General features: G+C 44.5%; 1 protein-coding gene across 2 annotated transcripts in view; it reads right to left on the bottom strand.

The window, feature by feature from the left end:
• FRMD4B (FERM domain containing 4B) overlaps nucleotides 1-20,237 on the bottom strand; it is a 326,444-nt gene that overhangs the window by 75,311 nt on the left and 230,896 nt on the right. The window contains exon 3 of one of the 2 annotated variants that reach the window (XM_063941062.1): nucleotides 5,831-5,950. The exons of the other annotated variant lie outside the window; for it this stretch is intronic. Coding sequence (XP_063797132.1) covers nucleotides 5,831-5,856 — 26 coding nt within the window. The 5' untranslated portion in view covers nucleotides 5,857-5,950. The remainder of the gene's footprint in view (nucleotides 1-5,830; nucleotides 5,951-20,237) is intronic. 2 annotated transcript variants of the gene reach the window in all.

Here is a 20,237-nt window from a genome sequence, read left to right as displayed (position 1 = left end):
AGGAAGGAATCAGATTTTCTGTGTCTAGATGTGGGTAACACGTAAAATAAATGATTCACGATTTTTATTTTAGGAAAGTTTTGGGGGAAAAACATGCATTCATTTCATATACTATACACTGAATCGGATAAAAGTTTATTTTAGTAAAGGTGCAATCTGATGGACAAGTTATACAAGTTTTGTAATCAGCCCTTCAGTTCACGGAATGCCAGGAATGTTATAGATCATGATCCTATATCAGCCAAACATTGCCTAAAGAAGAGATAAATACAGTCAGACTGAAATCTAGCCTCAAAAAAAGTACCAAAAATCGCAATATGCGGAAATATAATGTTTGGCGTGTAAACATGGAAATGTAAAGTAAAACTCTGTTAAGGGGGGTACACATGGAAAGATCTGTGCTGAAATTCTAAGCAATCCGAATAGATTGCTTAGAAATTAAGCACGGATCTCTCCGTGTGTAGGGTGCCGACGACAGCGACGCGCGGTCCTGCGCGTCGCTATTGCCGGCTCTAGATTTGGCATAGGATCTAGGATCGCACTGTGTGCTGAGCGGGGGTGAGAGGTGTGTGCTGAGTGGTCACATCTCCCCCGTGTGTACGGGGCGTTACGTACAAAATAAGTAAGGCTGAGTAAGATGAGCCCTGCACACAGTTGCCATCTAGAAACAAAACTACAGGGACAATTTGTTTGTGTCATGTCTTTGTTACGTAAATCCTATATTTCGGTATTACCCATTTATAAGTCATAGAGACACAGACAGATGTGTGCTACGTGGATTTAAAATGGTCGCATTTTTTAACCTCACCGATTTCACTAGCTCTTTGTAAATTTACAGGTCACATTTTCATCAATATTGTTCAAGAAAAGCCAGGGGTGAATCTACTGTTTGTAGACAAACGGTTAAAGTTAACTTGCTGAGAGGGGAGCAGATTGTAGGCTCTGTCGGCCATTTACAAACTGCCCATGTTGAACGTGCACACCCGCCTTCCTGAAATTTGGAACTGTCCTAATTAAATCAATATCAACTTTATCATTCTTTGGGCATGTACCAAAATCTAGGCTGAGATGACCTGTGCTGGGATCACTAACAAATCAACATATTACTACCCAGCTGCTCAGCCACAGCACCGACCTCCCCAATCTGGTTACCTGGACGGAATATGACCCCATCGTTCTGCGCTAATTCAAAGCACTAGGATCGGTATATGTGTAAAGATTGCATAAATCTTAATAATAATTCAGGAATCCCGATTCCAAGATCTTTAGGCTGCATCCATATATTACCGGGCCTATGTCTGCACCATAAATAGTATATGTTGTTGTTTTTTTTCAAATGTAATTTTGTGCGTCTTTATAAAATACAATCACAATTCTAAGTAGGGAGGCCAATCCCGGGATTACCAGGACACATGAGATTGGGTTGAAGACCCGCCCACCCCAGCCCAGCCCATCCCACACAAACACTCACTATTGTGGGTGGGAGCCGGGCTCGAGGGCGGTGAGGTGTGGTCCAGCAGATGGCGTCAGACTCACCATCATGGGTGGGAGGGCTGCGGGCAGCGACGTGCGGTCCAGATGGTGTGGGGGGCTTGCATCAGACTGCGCAGTGTGACCTCTGACATGTCACGCTGCACAGTAAGCACTGCCAGGGCCAGGGGGAGTTGTGCAGCAACTGAGCCTCCTGAAGACGCTCAATGCTGCCCGGCATTAAAAAAATAATGGGGCAGGTAAATTGGAGCTGCCAATCACGGGATTGAATCCTGGACGTTTTTTGTCCTAAATCCCGAGATCCCGCTGATCCTGGTCCCGGGATTGGCCTCCCTAATTCTAATCTAGTTCCATGTCCATCAGTACTGTACCTATGGCTAATTTTCCAGCATCTATCAGGATGCCAGAGACTGTCAGTGATAAATGGCTCTTAGCAAGAAGCGGAGACGTATTCACTGTGCGTTTAACAAACAAGAGCAATCAGGCTACAATATCAACAGAGATTCCTAGAAAGAGACACCAGCCTGTGTTTACTCTGCTGTGCGTCTTATGGCGGTGACACACTTTAGCACATGTTCTCAGGGGGGGAACAAGACTGCCTATTGTAATGCCAGATTCTCCTGCTATTTCTGACACGTAAGCTGTGTTTTGCTGTCCGCACAGGAGCCAGACTGTCATACCAGAATGACCCTCCCGCTGGGAAGGCATGTGCTGACAACACAGAATAGATGTAATTAAGCAGCATTTGTCACTGGGCAAATACCCATCGCTGTGCCTGCTGCACCACACACCAGACTAGTGTGCGCTCCAGCACTCAGTTGTGGTGACGGAATGCGCTAAAGTGAAGGAATGTGTGTATTGGGGGGAGTGGGGGTGGTGGTGGTGGTGGTGGGGGGTGGGGGGGTCGTAAACAGCTGTTAATGAGCCAAGGACAGTCACTATTGTGTACATGCTGACGTTTAAACATATATTACCTATGTATATGAAATGCCTGTGTAGTTTATGTATTTACCCGCCATCTAATATACCGTTGGACAACACTGTAGAAAATTAAGATTGAAACAGAATAGATTTTAATTAACGGCCAGTGCACCTATTTATCAATCTGGCTAGATTTGTCATCGCTTGGAAAGTGATAAAATGGAGAGTGAAAAAGTTCCAGCCAATCAGCTGCTAACTGCCATGTCACATGCTGTGTTTGAAGGTTGGCAGTTAGAAGCTGATTGGCTGGTACTTTTCTACTCTCCATTTTATCACTTTCCAAGCGATGATGCTTCTGACCCATAATAATCTTTGCATGTTATTGGGGGTGCTTCAATGAAGCGTGAAGGTCCGTTTCGACTCTGTGAGATAAGAAAAAGCTAATTTTTGCTCGTGTTCTATGTAAAGCTGAGTAAAAATAAGCAACGTATAATAATCATTAATTTTATTTATATAGTGCTCTTTCAACAATAGCACTCAAGGCGTTTACCAGAATTAACATAATAAAGTATTTACCACAAAGGGGGCGTAGGCTAATTTAACCTGCACTCCTGTGTTTTGGTTGGGACCACTGAGGACCACCTGCATCCCATGGGAAGCAATGGACTATCAATTGTTTATGTTAGTGGGGTCAAGCAGATGCCATACACAGGCCAATCCAATCGTGAGTGGTCAAATTGGAGCCATATCGCTTTGGGCTCCTTTGTAGACTTTTAGGGTAGTCCAAAAAATGACAGGATGTGATTGCAAGCCCTGAATCTGCGCAGAATTGGGGCCTGCGCGTGCACAGTTCCCGACCATCAGGAAACTGCAGTAAGGATCGCTTCTGTGATTCTTACTGAATTAAGCCCGCTGGTCATACCGGGGGTTATTCAGAGTTCGTAGTCGTTTTTTTTAGCTAAAATAGCAAAAAACGCTGCAAATAAAATCGTATGCTGGGGGCCACCCTAGAACAGTGCAAGGTCATCCAACATCTGTAGCGCCGCCCAGCGCTGTGATCACAATTCAATTGCGATCACAGAATCGGGAATAAGAGTTAGACCCCCTGCATATGCATGTGCAGGCAGTCCGGCGCTATGTTTCCTATCGCAGGAAACTCAGGCCACGTCATCCGGTAGCCCCAAAAACAGCCATGACATGCCTGCGTTTCCTGCACCACTCCCACCCAACGCTGCGTAGCCACCCTCGAATGCCTGTCGCCTGTCAATCACAATGCAATTGCACTATATACTGTAGCACAGTGCACTTAAACATCACAGGGAAACCGTGTTTGCCAAAAACAGTGACATTGCGGGCTACGGGCCTAGCAGAGGAAGTAAACAAAATATGACAGCGCCTTCCTGTTCTAAGGATGTGAGAAGCAGGATGGATTAGACGTGAGGCAGGGAAACGGGCCAGGTGTGACAGTCTGCTACGGGCAGCTCTGTAAGCAAGCGCACACTCTCTCGGATTTATGTCTAACGTCTTTTCCTCTGCAGTGACGTTATCTTGTAACACAGTTATCCTGTATGATCATCTCCCACAACGGCTCTTCCTGTTACTACACACAAGTGTCTGCAGCCTTAGCACTCATGATGGTAAAGAGCCATTAACTTTCACAGTACAACAAACTTATGTTTTCCAAAAAATTAATGTGGCCGGCTATAAGAATACTGGATAATTTATTATTTATTTCATTAGTTTGTTTCTTCAGGCTTTTATTCATAATTTAATTCTACACATTGTTATGTGACTACCATTACAACAGCAATCATATGCCGTAGTGAGCAGAGAGGCTTTTAAATGCCCTTCTGAGCTCAGGCTGTACTGCAACATACTCACACTCCCACCCCACTCTGCCTTCACATAACATGCTGAGAGTTGTGAGCCTGTGGTAGGCAGAGGCATGATTTGCAGGAGGACAAATAAGAGTAACTTGTGCAGTAAATAACTTATGAACTATCACAGTTACTTTCTATTTAGGAGGGATAAAACGTGGGATTGTTGCTTTAATAATTAATTTACTTCTACAAAGCGACTGTGAATGTTTGAGAGGAAGGAACAGAAGGACACAATGCGCCTGACTCAGAGGTGGGCACTTTATACAAATGTAACTACAAGCCCTTCCATGACGTACCTCGGTATGTATGATTGTGCAAGGACTGAGCCCATTATGCACATCTTTAGACCATGTAATACCGCCTGTACGTCTTTAGAGGCCACCATTGAAACCCTTACAAGCCCTATGGCAGATGCAGATTTAACGCCTAAGTGTGGCCTCTTGGGTGCGCCATCTTGGTAAGCAAACACTTCAGCATCACCCTCATACCACAGACCATCTCCGTGCGTCTGTGTAGCCACCAACCAGTCACTGCCCTGCAACGCCCGGCACTTCTCCAAGAAACTTCCGTTATTTTGTGTTTCAATGACAACATCAGCATTGTGTGCCACTCCAACCAAATGTGACTTCTGATTGGTCTTCACAGTAATCCCTTGGGGCTCCAGCTAGGAGATCAAGCCTTTCAGTAATATTTTACAAAAGGTGGTAGTGTAGATTTAAATACCTATTTACAAAAATATGCAATTTATCTGACATGGAAATATATATACAAAAAACAAACATCAAAATGGGCATCATTAGGAGATATCAGGAGAAACATCTGTGACATCTGAGACTAGGTCCAAAAAGTATGGACTGTTAGCTACTATGATTAAGGATGGCTATCCACCATCGAAGGTTAACAACCATCAATGATTTGCCAATGATGAAGGGGATCCATTGGCTTTTCCGCCATCAAGGATGACCCCTTTGATGGACATCCCTAACTAGGATATGCATGTTCCATAAGATTCCACTCACTTCCCCTAACAAGACAGATACTACTCACTTAGTTGCTACTCACTTGAAGTCACTGATCCATTCCACTCACCTGGAGTCACAGTAATGGTTGAGTAGATATAAAAGAGCCTATAACATACCTCCCATCATTCCTTTAGGTGAAATTGGAACACAACAAGCCCTGCATAAATTCCAACTCCATCCAGCCACTTTGGGACAAAAAGTTTATCAAGGACTGCACATCAGGATAATTAGGAGTGATGCTGTAGCCGATTGGATGCACTGGTACAGGTTACAGTTATGTGACTGGCGTTCAGGAGACCGCCCGGCACAATACCGGCCCCTAAATACCGCCGGTCACGCATACCCAACCCACTGGTACATATAGTTCCACAGTGAACGGAGGGCCACCGGCTGCCTACCTCTTCTCTTTATCTACAGTCTGTTTGCAGTACAATGAGGTCACCACGTGGGTAAATAGGACATGCTCAAACCTGAGGACATGTAAATATTAGTACAGTATACAGAGGCTACACCTACGGGTTATCCAGGCCAAGGTGCTGCATAAATGGGAATGCTGTCCTGTCACAAACACAATGCACAGCGTCTTTGGCTGCAGGATAATGTAAACACTTGCTTATATGATCCTGTAATAGATTCCTGTAAATAAATGAAAAGAAACAGTATTGTGGGAGAAGCTTATTTATATTAAACAGGTTCCCTGCTGCATTCTCTTACCTTCCTGGGGTACATGAATTAAGCCTCCAATTCCTGCAATCTGCTGCTGACTGGGGGAGCGGGTACAAATGACCTGGGCCTGGCCCCTCCCCCCAGAGTATTTGCTCTCTATTGCCCAGCATCATCTTGCCAAATATGCCCTGCCCCCCTGTGTTAAAAGGAGCCCCCCCCCCCCCCCCCCCTTGTGGAGCGTGCGGCTCCGCAATTATTTTATTATTCACATATTTTTAAACTAAAGAGCATAGTCACGCCCACTTAATAAGCCACGCCCCAAGGCCTTTACCAGAACCCCACATGGCTCTCAATGGCCCTGGCTGAGACAGCCAATAATCTCAGCAGTGCATACCTCCCAACTGTCCCGATTCCAGCGGGACGGTCCTGCTATTCGGACACTGTCCCGCTGTCCCTCCTGCGGGCAGCAGTGTCCCGCAGGCGGGGGGGGGGGGGGGGGGGGTCAGTTGGGGGAGCCTTTGATCACCCGCTGCTCTGCAAAGCAGCCGGTGATCACTGAATACATGCTCTGCACACAGCATGTATTTATTCGGTGCTAGGAGGGTAGCAGGGGCTGCTCGGGGAGCGGTGGGCACGCCCCCCAAAAGGCTGGAAAATACTCTACCATGCCCACTCATACGAGGCCACGTCCCCCATTACGAGGCCACGCCCCCTTTTCGGATAGTCCCGCTTCTGTGAAAGCAAACGTTGGAAGGTATGGCAATGTATACAGGTCTATATAGCGACATTTAGCAAACTGCGTCCCAGGGCTGCATCCGCATCACTCAGAACTTACTGGTGATTCTGACTTGTATACCATCTTTTATCTGTTGCGGCTGGATGGGAGTTACTGGGCGACAACTGCCTGATAAAGCGGGTCTCTAGATTGTGTCAAAATTCACCACACTGGAGTTTACACTGTATACTAAACAATAAAATGTGATTCGTCCTTATACACTGGTCATCTAACGGGACTTTCCACTGTATACTGGAGACTAGACTGAGGCTTTGCTTTGTATACTGGTCATCATTGACTTAAGGGGAGATGTATCAAACCTTTGAAAGAGATAAAGTGGAGGAGTTGCTTATAACAACCAAGGGGGTAATTCCAAGTTGATCGCAGCAGGAATTTGGTTAGCAGTTGGGCAAAACCATATGCACTGCAGGGGAGGCAGATATAACATGTGCAGAGAGAGTTAGATTTGGGTGGGGTGTGTTCAATCTGCAATCTAAATTGCAGTGTAAAAATAAAGCAGCCAGTATTTACCCTGCACAGAAACAAAATAACCCACCCAAATCTAACTCTCTCCGCACATGTTATATCTGCCTCCCCTGCAGTGCACATGGTTCTGCCCAACTGCTAAAAAATTTCCTGCTGCGATCAACTTGGAATTACCCCCCAAATCCGCTTTCTAGCTATCCGTGATCTAGCACAGTCTATAGAATGACAGAAGCTAATTGGTTACTATGGGAAACATTTCCACTTTGGGAGGTTATTCAATTAGCTACGATAATACAGTTTTGCAATTAAAAAAACAGGGCTTTTGATTGCATTTACGATAACTCGGTATCCAATTAGCTGTAAAAAGTTATCGGCAAAAAGTCTCCATAGTGTTTATCGTGAATTTTTCGTTACCGTCTCTGAGCAGGTGATAAGTAGCGCAAAATTCCTATTTTAAGGTACAAATATAGGGGATTTGGTTCAGAAGAACCCCCGGGAACCGCCGGCGTCCAGCATACCAGCGCTGGGATACCGACCCCCGGAATGCCAGCAGCGGTGCGAGCGCAAAACAGCCCCTTGCGGGCTCGCTGTGCTTGCCACGCTGCGGGCACGGTGCACGCTATTTATTCTCCCTCCAGGGCTGTCGTGGACACCCCAAGAGGGAGATTAGCTGTCGGTATACAGGCGGTCGGGATTCTGGCACCGGTATGCTGAGCGCCGGGATTCTGACGGCCGGTATATCAAGTGCCACCCCCAGGACACCCCCTGAATGACTAATTAGGCACTTAGATGTTTTTCATTATGTTTAATTGGCCAATAATTACATGACATTTTTTGGGGTTAAAAAAAAAACAACGTGATGGAAATTGGGGTACAAGGTATGGGACAGGTATATTGGGGTGCTTTATGAGTGGGACGAGTGTTTTTAGACTTGCAGGTGGGAGTAATCTGTCTTTTTCCACTTTTTCTAAAGTACCCTAAAATGACCCAAATATATACTTATATCCTGTACCACAAATTTAATGAGAGCACTTATTTTGCTGGGGGGAAAAAAATGCTTTCTATCATTTTTTCACATTTTTTTAAAATGCATATAACAGATATTTCACCCACTAGTTTTATTATGACCACTAAAAGACTTCTATAATGTTTTTCTATGTTACAGTAGCTTGGCTTTTTTGTGGGTTTTGCCAGCTAGAATTATCACGTGAATCCTGTTTTCGCCATTTTGGAATAGGATGGCTGCGAAAAACAGGGGAGTGCAGTTGGTGATCAGCTGTTTTTTCAGGAGATAGGTGCGATAACGTTAAATGCGATCGCGGATCACATTATCGCGGCTAATTGGATGCCCCTCTTTAGCTCTCTCGAAGGTAAAATAAATCTCCCCCTAAGTCACATTCACAAATAAAACACTGAATTCTCCTTACCACTTATGTACTAGCAGAGAATTTAGTATTTGCGCATTCTCAGTTCTAATTTCAGTATTATGGAACATTTTCTCTTCAGACGTATGATCAGACACTGAGAGGAAATCAGCAGCCTGGTAAATGAGTGGTAAGCATGGAAACAAAAATAATGAATCTAACATGGTAGAGGGCACTCTCCTAGCAATAACCTACCCTGGGTTCATAAAAGCAGTACCTATGGCAGCTGCGATCCAAATAACTCCAAACATACATGGATTCTAAAGGATGAGAACTTTTATACCAAAAAAAGGACATAAAACACAGCAGATAAATGTTATGTATTCCGGAGCTTTATGCATGTAACTCGCGGTATGGGTCATTAGGGCGACCACACTTAAGTCGACCACTGGATGGTAAATCAATCAAGAAAAAACAAAAGAACGGGCGCTACCAGGGCTGGTTCTCCTTGCAGCTGTACAGGAGATAGTCACACTCCTAAACAAAACAATATCTACAAAGAAAACAGCGCTATGGACTCAAATAATAGGCAGTAATAGTGTAACAATTAGTAGAATAAAAACTTTAGGTTTAATACTGTAGATAAAATTGACATTAAGATTTCCTAATAGGAATTCATAACATTGGTGTACAGAAAAGTAAGCATTAATCACATTTATTCAAAGAAGTTTGGATTAAAAAAAAAATGTGGCTAACCCCTCTCTATACGGTCAGACAAGTGGGTTCACTCACAAGGTCCTGTGTAGTTAAAGTCCACTGGATTTGGACCTATATAGTTAGCGGCTTAGCTGGTATCTTTCAAACGTGAACCATTTGCAAAGTCCTAAAGGATGATTATAGTTACTGGTCCTTCAGGTAATTTTCAAAGGTAAGTCCATTGGCGCTAGTCCTGCATGGAAAAGAGGCGCATTTTTGGAGGAGTCCTTTTAACCTTCTATGCTTGGACCGATCCTGAAAAAAAGTTCCACTGTTGAATTTGCTGCAATAGGATATCCTTCCTGGAGACCCACTGACCAGAGGGGAAGCGCGTCCTGACGCTGACACGTTTCGCTGTCCTTAGACAGCTTTCTCAAATTGGTCGACCTGCATTAAGTCGACATGGTCACTATGTTGACATGGTCATTATGTCGACGTTAACAATGTCGACGTGGGAAAAGGTCGACATTAGTTTTTTACTTTTTTGTGTCGTTTTCTTCGTAAAGTGAAGGGAAACCCCAATTAGTGCACAGTGTCCCCTCGCATGGCTCGCGAACTTCGGGCAAGGTACCTCGCTCCTCTACAGCTGCGCTTGGCACAGGTTACTATTCCCAATCATAGTCCACGTGGACCGTAAAATATGAAAAAGTAAAAAAAAAAATTTTTAAACTCATGTCGACCTTTTTCCATGTCAACCTTGTTCATGTTGACCTAATGACCATGTCAACATAGTGACCATGTCAACCAATGGGATGCGGTCAACATCACGCTGGACGGGATCGAAATACTGACGCCGGAATCCCGACTGCCACAATTCCGACATATTCTTCCTCCGTGGGTGTCCACGACACCCATAGAGGGACAATATAATAGTGTGCAGAGCGTGGCGAGCCCGCAAGGGGCTGCGTTCCGCTCGCCACACCTGTTGGAATTGTCTGGTCGGGATTCCGGCATCTGTATTTCGACCGCCGGGATCCCGTCCAGCGGGATTACGTACTGATCCCCAACCAATAGTGGCTGACCTAATGACTGTCGACCTAAGTGTTGTCAACCTACAGTAATGACCGTATCCCGTACCTCGTATAAGACTGTTTGCTGAGAAAGTCAGGGAACGTAACGAAGAGGAAGTAGTCCTGCCATTGTCAGGAGCCGCAACACACAGTGGTCAGACACCGAAACAGTAATAGCGTCTTATGTAAGTGATCATCAGGTAAGTACGTGTGACTCAGAACTACAAGGCACAGCAAATACACACTGAGAAGGGGTGGTCTTTAGGTTGCCGACTGTCGGGATCCCGGCACCGGAATCGCGACAGCCGGCATACCAACAGTTTTTCTCCCTCGTGGGGGTCCACGACCCCCCTGGAGGGAGAATAAATAGCGTGCACCGTGCCCGCAAGGTGCTCATTTGCGCTCGCTATGCTGTTGGTATGCCGGCGGTCGGTATGCCGGCGGTCGGGCTTCCGGCGCCGTTATGCTCGTCGCCGGGAGCCCGGCCGCCGGCATATTATACCACACCCCTGAAGAAGTGAGGGTCAGACTACGGTAGGTGGTACAGTAATATGCACTGTGCAACTCTGGCTTCATTGCGTCTACTTCACGCTTGAGAACAGATAGAAAGAATGACTGGTTTAACTGTATCCTGTGATTTACTACGAGTCAATCCGAGATTACTCATGGTCAACTTGATATCTAATGGAAACCATCACAACAGACAGTTATTGCTACACATCCTGTTCATACAAAGGGGAGCTTAGCCTCAGCTACATCAGTCCAGCTCTCAGTATGCATGGCTTGCCCTATTATTTCAATGGAGAAACCCTGGGAGCGTTTGATAATTTAGCAGAGTCTGGTTTTAAGTCTTGTTTATGCATTACAAAGTGTATCAACAAACACCTAAAGTGTGTCACACCTAAAAAATAAACACATAATTGGTTATTTTTTAATGGGGACATTTCAAAACTTACAAACTCGAGCTATATATTTGTAATTAAACTAGCTCTATCCTATATAATAGAATGCTAACGCTGCTCCACACCACTATGGGTGCAATTCAAGTGTTTTGCGTGTCGGCGGCCACTAGATGGCGCCCGACAGAGCAATTCAAGGAGCTGACATTACTGTTCTGTTATACCGTCATTTTGACGGGCTGGTAATGATATAAATACTAAATAGACAGATACCCTCGATTTTTATTTCCCCTGTGTATTTGTAACATAAGCATTAGTGCTGGACCACACATAGCGGCCAAGCGGGTCCCGTTCACCATGCTGTGGTCGGGCCGGATGACAGGATGGCGGGATTTCAATGTATGGGTACAAACAGTGCGGCTGTGCCGCACTGAAATCCTGTGAGTCACTGGTCGGATCCTGTTCTGCGTGCACACACACACACACACACACACACACACACACACACACACACACACACACACACACACACACACACAAATCTTGTGGTTATAGGACTTTACCTAGATTTTCTGATGGTGCTGGCATGTCTGCTGGCAGAGATCTCCATTCAGTACAGTTACCATTATCTGCCTTCTCTTTATCATTGTACGCCCTCCTAGTACTCAAATCAACATTACTGAGGTGTGATAATAATAGTTTATGGTAGTGGACTAGCTGCAATGCATCGTCTGTATGCAACATTATAGGGACTGGTATATGCACTAGTCAGGAACATTCTTTGAAGTTATAGAGCCTTTTGAAGAATATGCATAAGAAAACTTCTTGCACATCAAAGAAAAATGTATCAGCGTTTGATAGTTAAAAAGGCAAACAATACCAATTATGCAAAACTGATTTTAAGGGCTCGTACACACTGGTGTTAATACTCATATTTTCAAATATTAATAATATAATAACGCTAATTATAAAAATAGTATGTTACTGTACCAAACTTTTTCACATGCATTCACTTTGCATTGATTTCCAATTCCGTAGTGATGACGAGGCCCTTGTAAAGGCTATTGTTTCCCAGAGTCCGTGTGTACGAGCCCTAAGTCACATCATGAAAGTTGATTTATTTTATCGATTGTGTTAGTCACAAGTTATACTGTAAGCCAGTAACTTCACAAGGTCATTCACAAAGGATTATTAAATACTACAATGAGCCAAATGCTCCAACATTTACAATGTATTCTAATAAGAGAATTAATCTACTTCAAAGACTTTGTGATTCAGTAGTTCACCAGCATTTATCCTACGATTGGCTAATTCAATTTCTGCAAGGAAAGACAAAATAAAAAATAAACCTCAATTCTGCCTGCGTGCCAATGCTTAAAATTCCTTACCCCCCTTCAAACAATAAAGTGAATGTTTAACTGTAACCAACAGTAACGTAAAACACGTCCCCTGACTCTCTCAGTTGTGTGCTGTACTAAAAACCAATGTTGCAGTAAGAGAAGATTGGCTTGGACGGTGATGCAGTGAGGAAATTTGCAGTAAGGAATATTCTGCAGTATAAAACACAAATTAAAACTGAGGATTCCCCTTAAATTGTGACATAAGCCCCTTAAACCACTGGTAGGCAACCGGATTCCCGTCGGGGGACGCACTGGGCGGCCCTCTAACCTCCAAAAGGGCTGCACATTACTCTTCATTTCAGCAGTAAGCTAAAGTAATTATTTTGATTAAATCAAAGAGACATCTATCTGTAATAACAGGATGCGTTTGGCATCCAAGCAGATGGAATGCCAGCGGTCATGTGATCGATGGCAGAATCCCGAAACCACTCAGGACACTGGTGCCGGAACACCAACAGCCAACATTCCAAAGGTGAGTTTGGGGGTTAGGGACAGTATTGGGGATAGGCCAAGATACTAGGGTGTTGGTTAGCCATAATTGCCACCCTCCGATGGTTAGTCGTTAGCGCCAAATCCGAATGGTTAGCCATAACAAATTCCTAGTACACGCAAGTATACCTGGCCAATAAAGCGTATTCTGATAGCCACCACCCCCGGAGGATCTTCAATGTCAGGATGTCGGTCGTGTGACCGCTGGCATACCGTCCACCGGTATTACATATCGAAACCGTAATAACAATGCAGCAGGCCTTTTAAATAAGTACGAAAGAGCTGGGAGATGAACGTAAGGGCTTGGAGGGCTGCCTGTTGACTATTACTACTTTAAACTATGGCAGTGTTTTGTAAACTGGTCTTATTTAAAGAACACGTGCTAAATCATCACCGGTCTTGAATTTTGTCACGCAGCGATATATATTCTTAGTAAAGGGTATTAAGATATATTAAGCAGCATACTGACCTGTCTATTAGCATTTATTAACATGCATTATGCAGGCTGAGGATTGAGCCTAGCTATAAACCAGTGACTACACCGCGATAGAAAGTGTTTGGGTGTGACAGGTAAACAGGACAAACAATGGACAGATTGCCATGAACGTGACACCGTAATTCGGAAACGTAGGCTTACTTCCTGCAGCTGAACAACAGGATCAATAAATAGTAACATGGTTGAGCACCCATACTCTCTCTGCCAGCCTGCCGTATAAATGGTTAAAGCCATGCCAATGGATCTGTTGATTAGGTGGAGAGGCACAATTACTAATATAGGTCACACAATGCTCCAGGGCAGCACTAGGAGTAAATACAAACACAGCGTGATCCAGGTTCCACGCACGTCGCCTTCATATCGGTCGATAGACAGACTCTCCGCAGGCGTGTAATAAAGAACACAACACAGCAATTAAGGAGGCACCAAGTCTGCACTTGTTGTTCACGTCTATGTATGGGTATCATTAAACCTGGTATGAGGTTAATCAGGACCACAAAAACAGGAGCAGAAGACGACCGTGTTTGTGTTTCAGTGCGCGTTTGTTTCTGCAACGCAGAGTCTACATGTGTCCTAACAGGTTGTACTGCTCTCAAGGTATCTACAGATCTCTTATTTTGGCAGCCAAGAGGATTAAAGAGCTCATGCTATTTACAAAGCCACTTATAGCCATCCTCTCCTGTATTGGATGTACACCTTATCATTTCCATCAATGTATTTTTTTGCATGGAATTTATAATGTACTATGAATACAATGAACCATGAGACTTTAAAGGACAGAGTCTTAGAGGGGATGCGGTTATGTGACCAGCGGTCCAACCCTCTTAGAGGGCATTTTTACTTTTGTGCATAGCCTTAAAAAAACGTGATTACCTTCCTATACAGTGGTCATCACCCTCCAGGTTCAGAATATTCTATCTACATTATCACAAGTTCCCTGTCGACACTTCAAAAATGTCGACATTGGGAAGTTTAAATTATTATTGACAATAAAGCGACATCTCTTGCCCCTCTTGACCTCTCCATTTGCGCTGGAAGAAGGGAGTCACTGAGGAGACTCTCCCCCTCTCATCCCCTTTGCCGTCTCATGCACTCCCAAAAGTAATGAGGTATGGAAGTTCCAGTGCAGGAACATTAGCATTACACAGCGTAGAGGCCCTCATTCCGAGTTGTTGTTAGCAGCATTGCTCACGCTAGGCCGCCGCCCTCTGGGAGTGTATCTTAGCTTAGCAGAATTGCGAATAGAAAATTCTTAGCAGTTTCTGAGTAGCTCGAGACTTACTCCTACACTGCGATCAGCTCAGCCCATTTCGTTCCTGGTTTGACGTCAGAAACACGCTATGCGTTCGACCAGCCACTACCCCGTTTCTCCAGACACTCCCGCGTTTTATCCTGGCACGCTTGCGTTTTTCCGCACACTCCCAGGAAACGGCCAGTTTCCGCCCAGAAACACCCACTTCCTGTCAATCACACTCCGATCACTTCAACGATGAAAATTCTTCGTTCGGACGCGAGTCAGGCCGTGTACACACGGTGAGATTCCGACTTATCCGATTCTCACTGTGCGACGGGGGGCCGGGTCGGCACTTAGCCAGTATCGCAAGCACATAATGAGTGTGCTTGCGATCCTGGTTCTGTGCGATTTTGGCTAAGTGTCAATCCTGACTATCTCTTCTATAGAGATAGTCAGGATTGACTTGCCTGCACAGCCTATTTTTTCGGCCGATGCCAACCGCGCAGGGTCGCGCATCGGATCGGGATCGCAAGGTGACTGTCACCTTGCGATCTGCACTATCTTTTCTTCCGATTCTGACTATATAGTCAGAATCGGAAGAAAAGATCTTACCGTGTGTACACACCTTAAATCTACTAAGTTTTGTGCTAACATACTTAGCGCATGCGCACTGCATACCATGCGCATCCCAAGAATGGACAAAACCACGCGTTCCGCAGAGCTCTGCACTTCATACCTCTTTTATGGAGATCCCAATATTTAGAGGTACTACCAGCTCAGAGAAAGTGTCAGGGTCAGGATCTCCACTATTCACAAATGTGGAATGGGACCCATAAACTTTATGGGGGGGGGTTCAACTGTTTCCTCTGCCAGCAGCAGTATTGCCTGTCTGGCGGCAGGCAGGTATTCAATTGTTTATGCAGAAAGGGTGCAATAGCATGATTTCAGCTCGCAGCCTCCTGAGATGACCAGTACAAAATGTCAAAAAGTCCTGGTTCTGGGTGCCCAAATTGCTGTTTGGGCACGCTAAAAGAACTTTAGCCCGTAAAGTGGCCAAACGTAGTCTATTTGGGCGCGACATGAGCGATAAAAGCAACAATTTCATATTTTAGGTGGGGCATAATGCATGGAAAAACTAATGAATTCCCCCCTATAAGTGATTATGGGGAAGATGTATTAAGCCTGGAGAAGTGATAAAGTAGTGATAAGTGCAAGGTAATAACGCCCCAGCCAGTCAGTTCCTGTTAATTTACATATTGCAGCTGATTGGCTGGTGCGTTATCACCTTGCACTTATCACTGCTTTATCACTTCTCTAGGCTTAATACACCTGTCCCTATTATCTTTGAATAAGACATTAGGGGGTACATCTACTAAGCTTTTAAAAGAGGAAAAAGGTGATGTTGCCCAGGATGCAATAAAGAAATGATAGAGAGAATCTGATTGGTTGCTAGAGGTAATATCACCTATTTTCACTTTTAGAAGTTTTAGTAAATGTAACCCTATGCTGTTATGAAAATATGATGTTATATTTAAAAAATATATATAAATTTTATATATACATATATACACACACATACATACATACATACATACATACATACACATACATACTGCTCAAAAAAATAAAGAGAACACTTAAACAACACAATGTAACTCCAAGTCAATCACACTTCTGTGAAATCAAACTGTCCACTTAGGAAGCAACAATGATTGACAATCAATTTCACATGCTGTTGTGCAAATGGAACAGACAACAGGTGGAAATTATAGGCAATTAGCAAGACACCCTCAATAAAGGAGTTGTTCTGCAGGTGGTGACCACAGACCACTTCTCAGCTCCTATGCTTTCTGGCTGATGTTTTGGTCACTTTTGAAAGCTGGCGGTGCTTTCACTCTAGTGGTAGCATGATACGGAGTCTACAACCCACGCAAGTGGCTCAGGTAGTGCAGCTCATCCAGGATGGCACATCAATGCGAGCTGTGGCAAGAAGGTTTGCTGTGTCTGTCAGCGTAGTGTCCAGAGCATGGAGGCGCTACCAGGAGACAGGCCAGTATATCAGGAGACGTGGAGGAGGCCGTAGGAGGGCAACAACCCAACAGCAGGACCGCTACCTGCGCCTTTGTGCAAGGAGGAACAGGAGGAGCACTGCCAGAGCCCTGCAAAATGACCTCCAGCAAGCCACAAATGTGCATTTGTCTACTCAAACAATCAGAAACATACTCCATGAGGGTGGTATGAGGGCCCGACGTCCACAGGTGGGGGTTGAGCTTACAGCCCAACACCGGGCAGGACGTTTGGCATTTGCCAGAGAACACCAAGATTGGCAAATACGCCACTGGCGCCCTGTGCTCTTCACAGATGAAAGCAGGTTCTCACTGAGCACATGTGACAGACATGACAGAGTCTGGAGACGCCAAGGAGAACGTTCTGCTGCCTGCAACATCCTCCAGCATGACCGGTTTGGCAGTGGGTCAGTAATGGTGCGGGGTGGCATTTCTTTGGGGGGCCGCACAGCCCTCCATGTGCTCGCCAGAGGTAGCCTGACTGCCATTAGGTACCGAGATGAGATCCTCAGACCCCTTGTGAGACCATATGCTGGTGCGTTTGGCCCTGGGTTAATCCTAATGCAAGACAATGCTAGACCTCGTGTGGCAGGAGTGTGTCAGCAGTTCCTGCAAGACGAAGGCATTGATGCTATGGACTGGCCAGCCCGTTCCCCATACCTGAATCCAATTGAGCACATCTGGGACATCATGTCTCGCTCCATCCACCAACACCACAGACTGTCCAGGAGTTGGCGGATGCTTTAGTCCAGGTCTGGGAGGAGATCCCTCAGGAGACCATCCGCCACCTCATCAGGAGCATGCCCAGGCATTGTAGGGAGGTCATACAGGCACGTGGAGGCCACACACACTACTGAGCCTCATTTTGACTTGTTTTAAGGACATTACATCAAAGTTGGATCAGCCTGTAGTGTGTTTTTCCACTTTAATTTTGAGTGTAACTCCAAATCCAGACCTCCATGGGTTAATAAATTTGATTTCCATTGATAATTTTTGTGTGATTTTGTTGTCAGCCCATTCAACTATGTAAAGAACAAAGTATTTAATAAGAATATTTCATTCATTCAGATCTAGGATGTGTTATTTTAGTGTTCCCTTTATTTTTTTGAGCAGTGTATATATATATATATATATATATATAATATGTGAAAATCAGGTTCTCTGTAAAATTGGCCCTGGGAGATCTGTCAAACGGATCTAAATCATATGACAATATCGGGATTATTGTCAGGTTTGGACTTGTGTTTTACTAGAGGGAACATACTGATTTAGCGAGCTGTTTCGCTTTATTTATTACATGTTATCAACAGGTGCTACCCACCAAGGCTGTATAATTATATCACAGAAGCCCAGAGACAACAGATTCCGGCAGCGGCCTGCAGAGGGCTGCTGGGAAAATACTATTTATTTTGATTGGCTCATTTCATTTAGCCTGTGCTAGGTGGCTGCACCCCCTTATAGTTACCCAAATCTGGGAGAATAACGCAGATACGGGATTGTATTTAACCAACAGCTCAGCAGTGCTCGTGTGCATAGTCTTCCTGTACTGTTCATAATAAACCATACTGAAGGAGTTATAGTTTAAACGTAAAACACACAATGACTCACAAGATAAACACAACGCAGACACACATGGCCGGAGCTGAACGGTACACAGTGCAGCAAGAAACAGAATTCTGCAGACAGACAGCCTGGACACTGTGACTGGGTGACTGTCGCCTTTCTTACAGGGCGAGATATCAAATGCTGTCCACCCTAAATGATGATTAGGCCCATTCTAGAGAACAACAGTGTACCAAAGTGCCTTGTAGCACAGCAATGAGTGTCAGTTCTGCTGCCCGGGTAGCTATGCTCTGCCAGTTGATCAATCTATGCAAATTAGGTGTAATCCGCAGATATTATTTTAAAATGAAAGATGAAGAGGATATTTTTTTTAAATAGAAGGTTGGGGGGTTTTACCATATGAGAACGTTGCGAGATAAAATCTACTGCTTGGGTGCTTTAAAAAAGACAGGATTGCGGTTATGTGTGGGATTGGTGGATCTACTTCAAAGACGAAATGGAGCATAGAATGTCTACAGAAAAGGACGTTATAGCGAGATCATCATGAATTACAGACGTAAAGACAGACAGCCCAGCTCACTTCTGTCTGCCATGGACAATACGAAGCTTCCGCTGTGTTATGCTGTGCCAGGCAATGGTTATCTCCCCAGCACAAAGCCTGGATTGGAAATCTTACATGTCAGCTATTTAAAGAAAACATCTCTGTTACGTGTTCATCTGGATCTATTTCAGTTCCCTCAGCAAAAATAGGTTTTTTTTTTATGCTCTCCTGATTTAAACCTGGTTATTTTTGTCCAGATAACAGATTTCCTGCAGTATCTCAAACAGTATTCATGGGAAAGATAATCTTGTCTAGCACACATTCGCTATACGAAAACACGGGCCCCTGATCTACGCCTGTCCCCAAAATAACCACACTCGGCAATACGGTGGTTCTGTAAAACGTATCCAGAAATTGGTCCCAGAGTCTCTCCAGGTCATTGTTAGCTGGTGCCTTTAACCACCCAGTCATACAGGTCTTTATTAAATAACATTTTAAGAGTAATTACAAAAGTATCTCTTGTTAGAACAGGTATAGAACCTGCATATAACACTAGAGATATAGTCATCACTTCCTCTAGTGACCCATATCTTAGACTGAACACTTCTTAAGCCACGGACCTCAACACATCTGATTAATCAAATGTACACATTGCATTTTTCTTTTTCTTTTTATAGGACATGTTATCATTATGCTTGCAGCACTTTGACTGCATCACCAAAGCCTAGTAAATACATTCTAACACCATGGTTAGATTTACAAAAGCTGGTAGGAGAAAAGTGGTGGCGTTGCCTAAAGCGACCAATCAGATTAATCTATCCTTTTCTAGAATGCAAGAGAGAAAATATAGACAGAATCTGATTGGTTGCTATGGGAAACACCTCCCCTTGTCTGATTTAGAAGCTTTACAAAATCTACCCCCAGGGCTGCACATAGATCATTCCGAGTTGTTCACTCGCTAGCAGATTTTAGCAGCATTGCACATGTTAGGCCGCCGCCCTCTGGGAGTGTATCTTAGCTTAGCAGAATTGCGAATAGAACATTCTTAGCAGTTTCTGAGTAGCTCTAGACTTACTCCTACACTGCGATCAGCTCAGCCCTTTTCGTTCCTGGTTTGACGTCACAAACACACCCTGCGTTTGGCCAGCCACTCCCCCGTTTCTCAAGACACTCCCGTG

This window comes from Pseudophryne corroboree, chromosome 9, assembly GCF_028390025.1.
Source record: "Pseudophryne corroboree isolate aPseCor3 chromosome 9, aPseCor3.hap2, whole genome shotgun sequence".
Classification (NCBI taxonomy): Eukaryota; Metazoa; Chordata; class Amphibia; order Anura; family Myobatrachidae; genus Pseudophryne; species Pseudophryne corroboree.
This window is presented reverse-complemented; position numbering and strand designations above follow the sequence as displayed.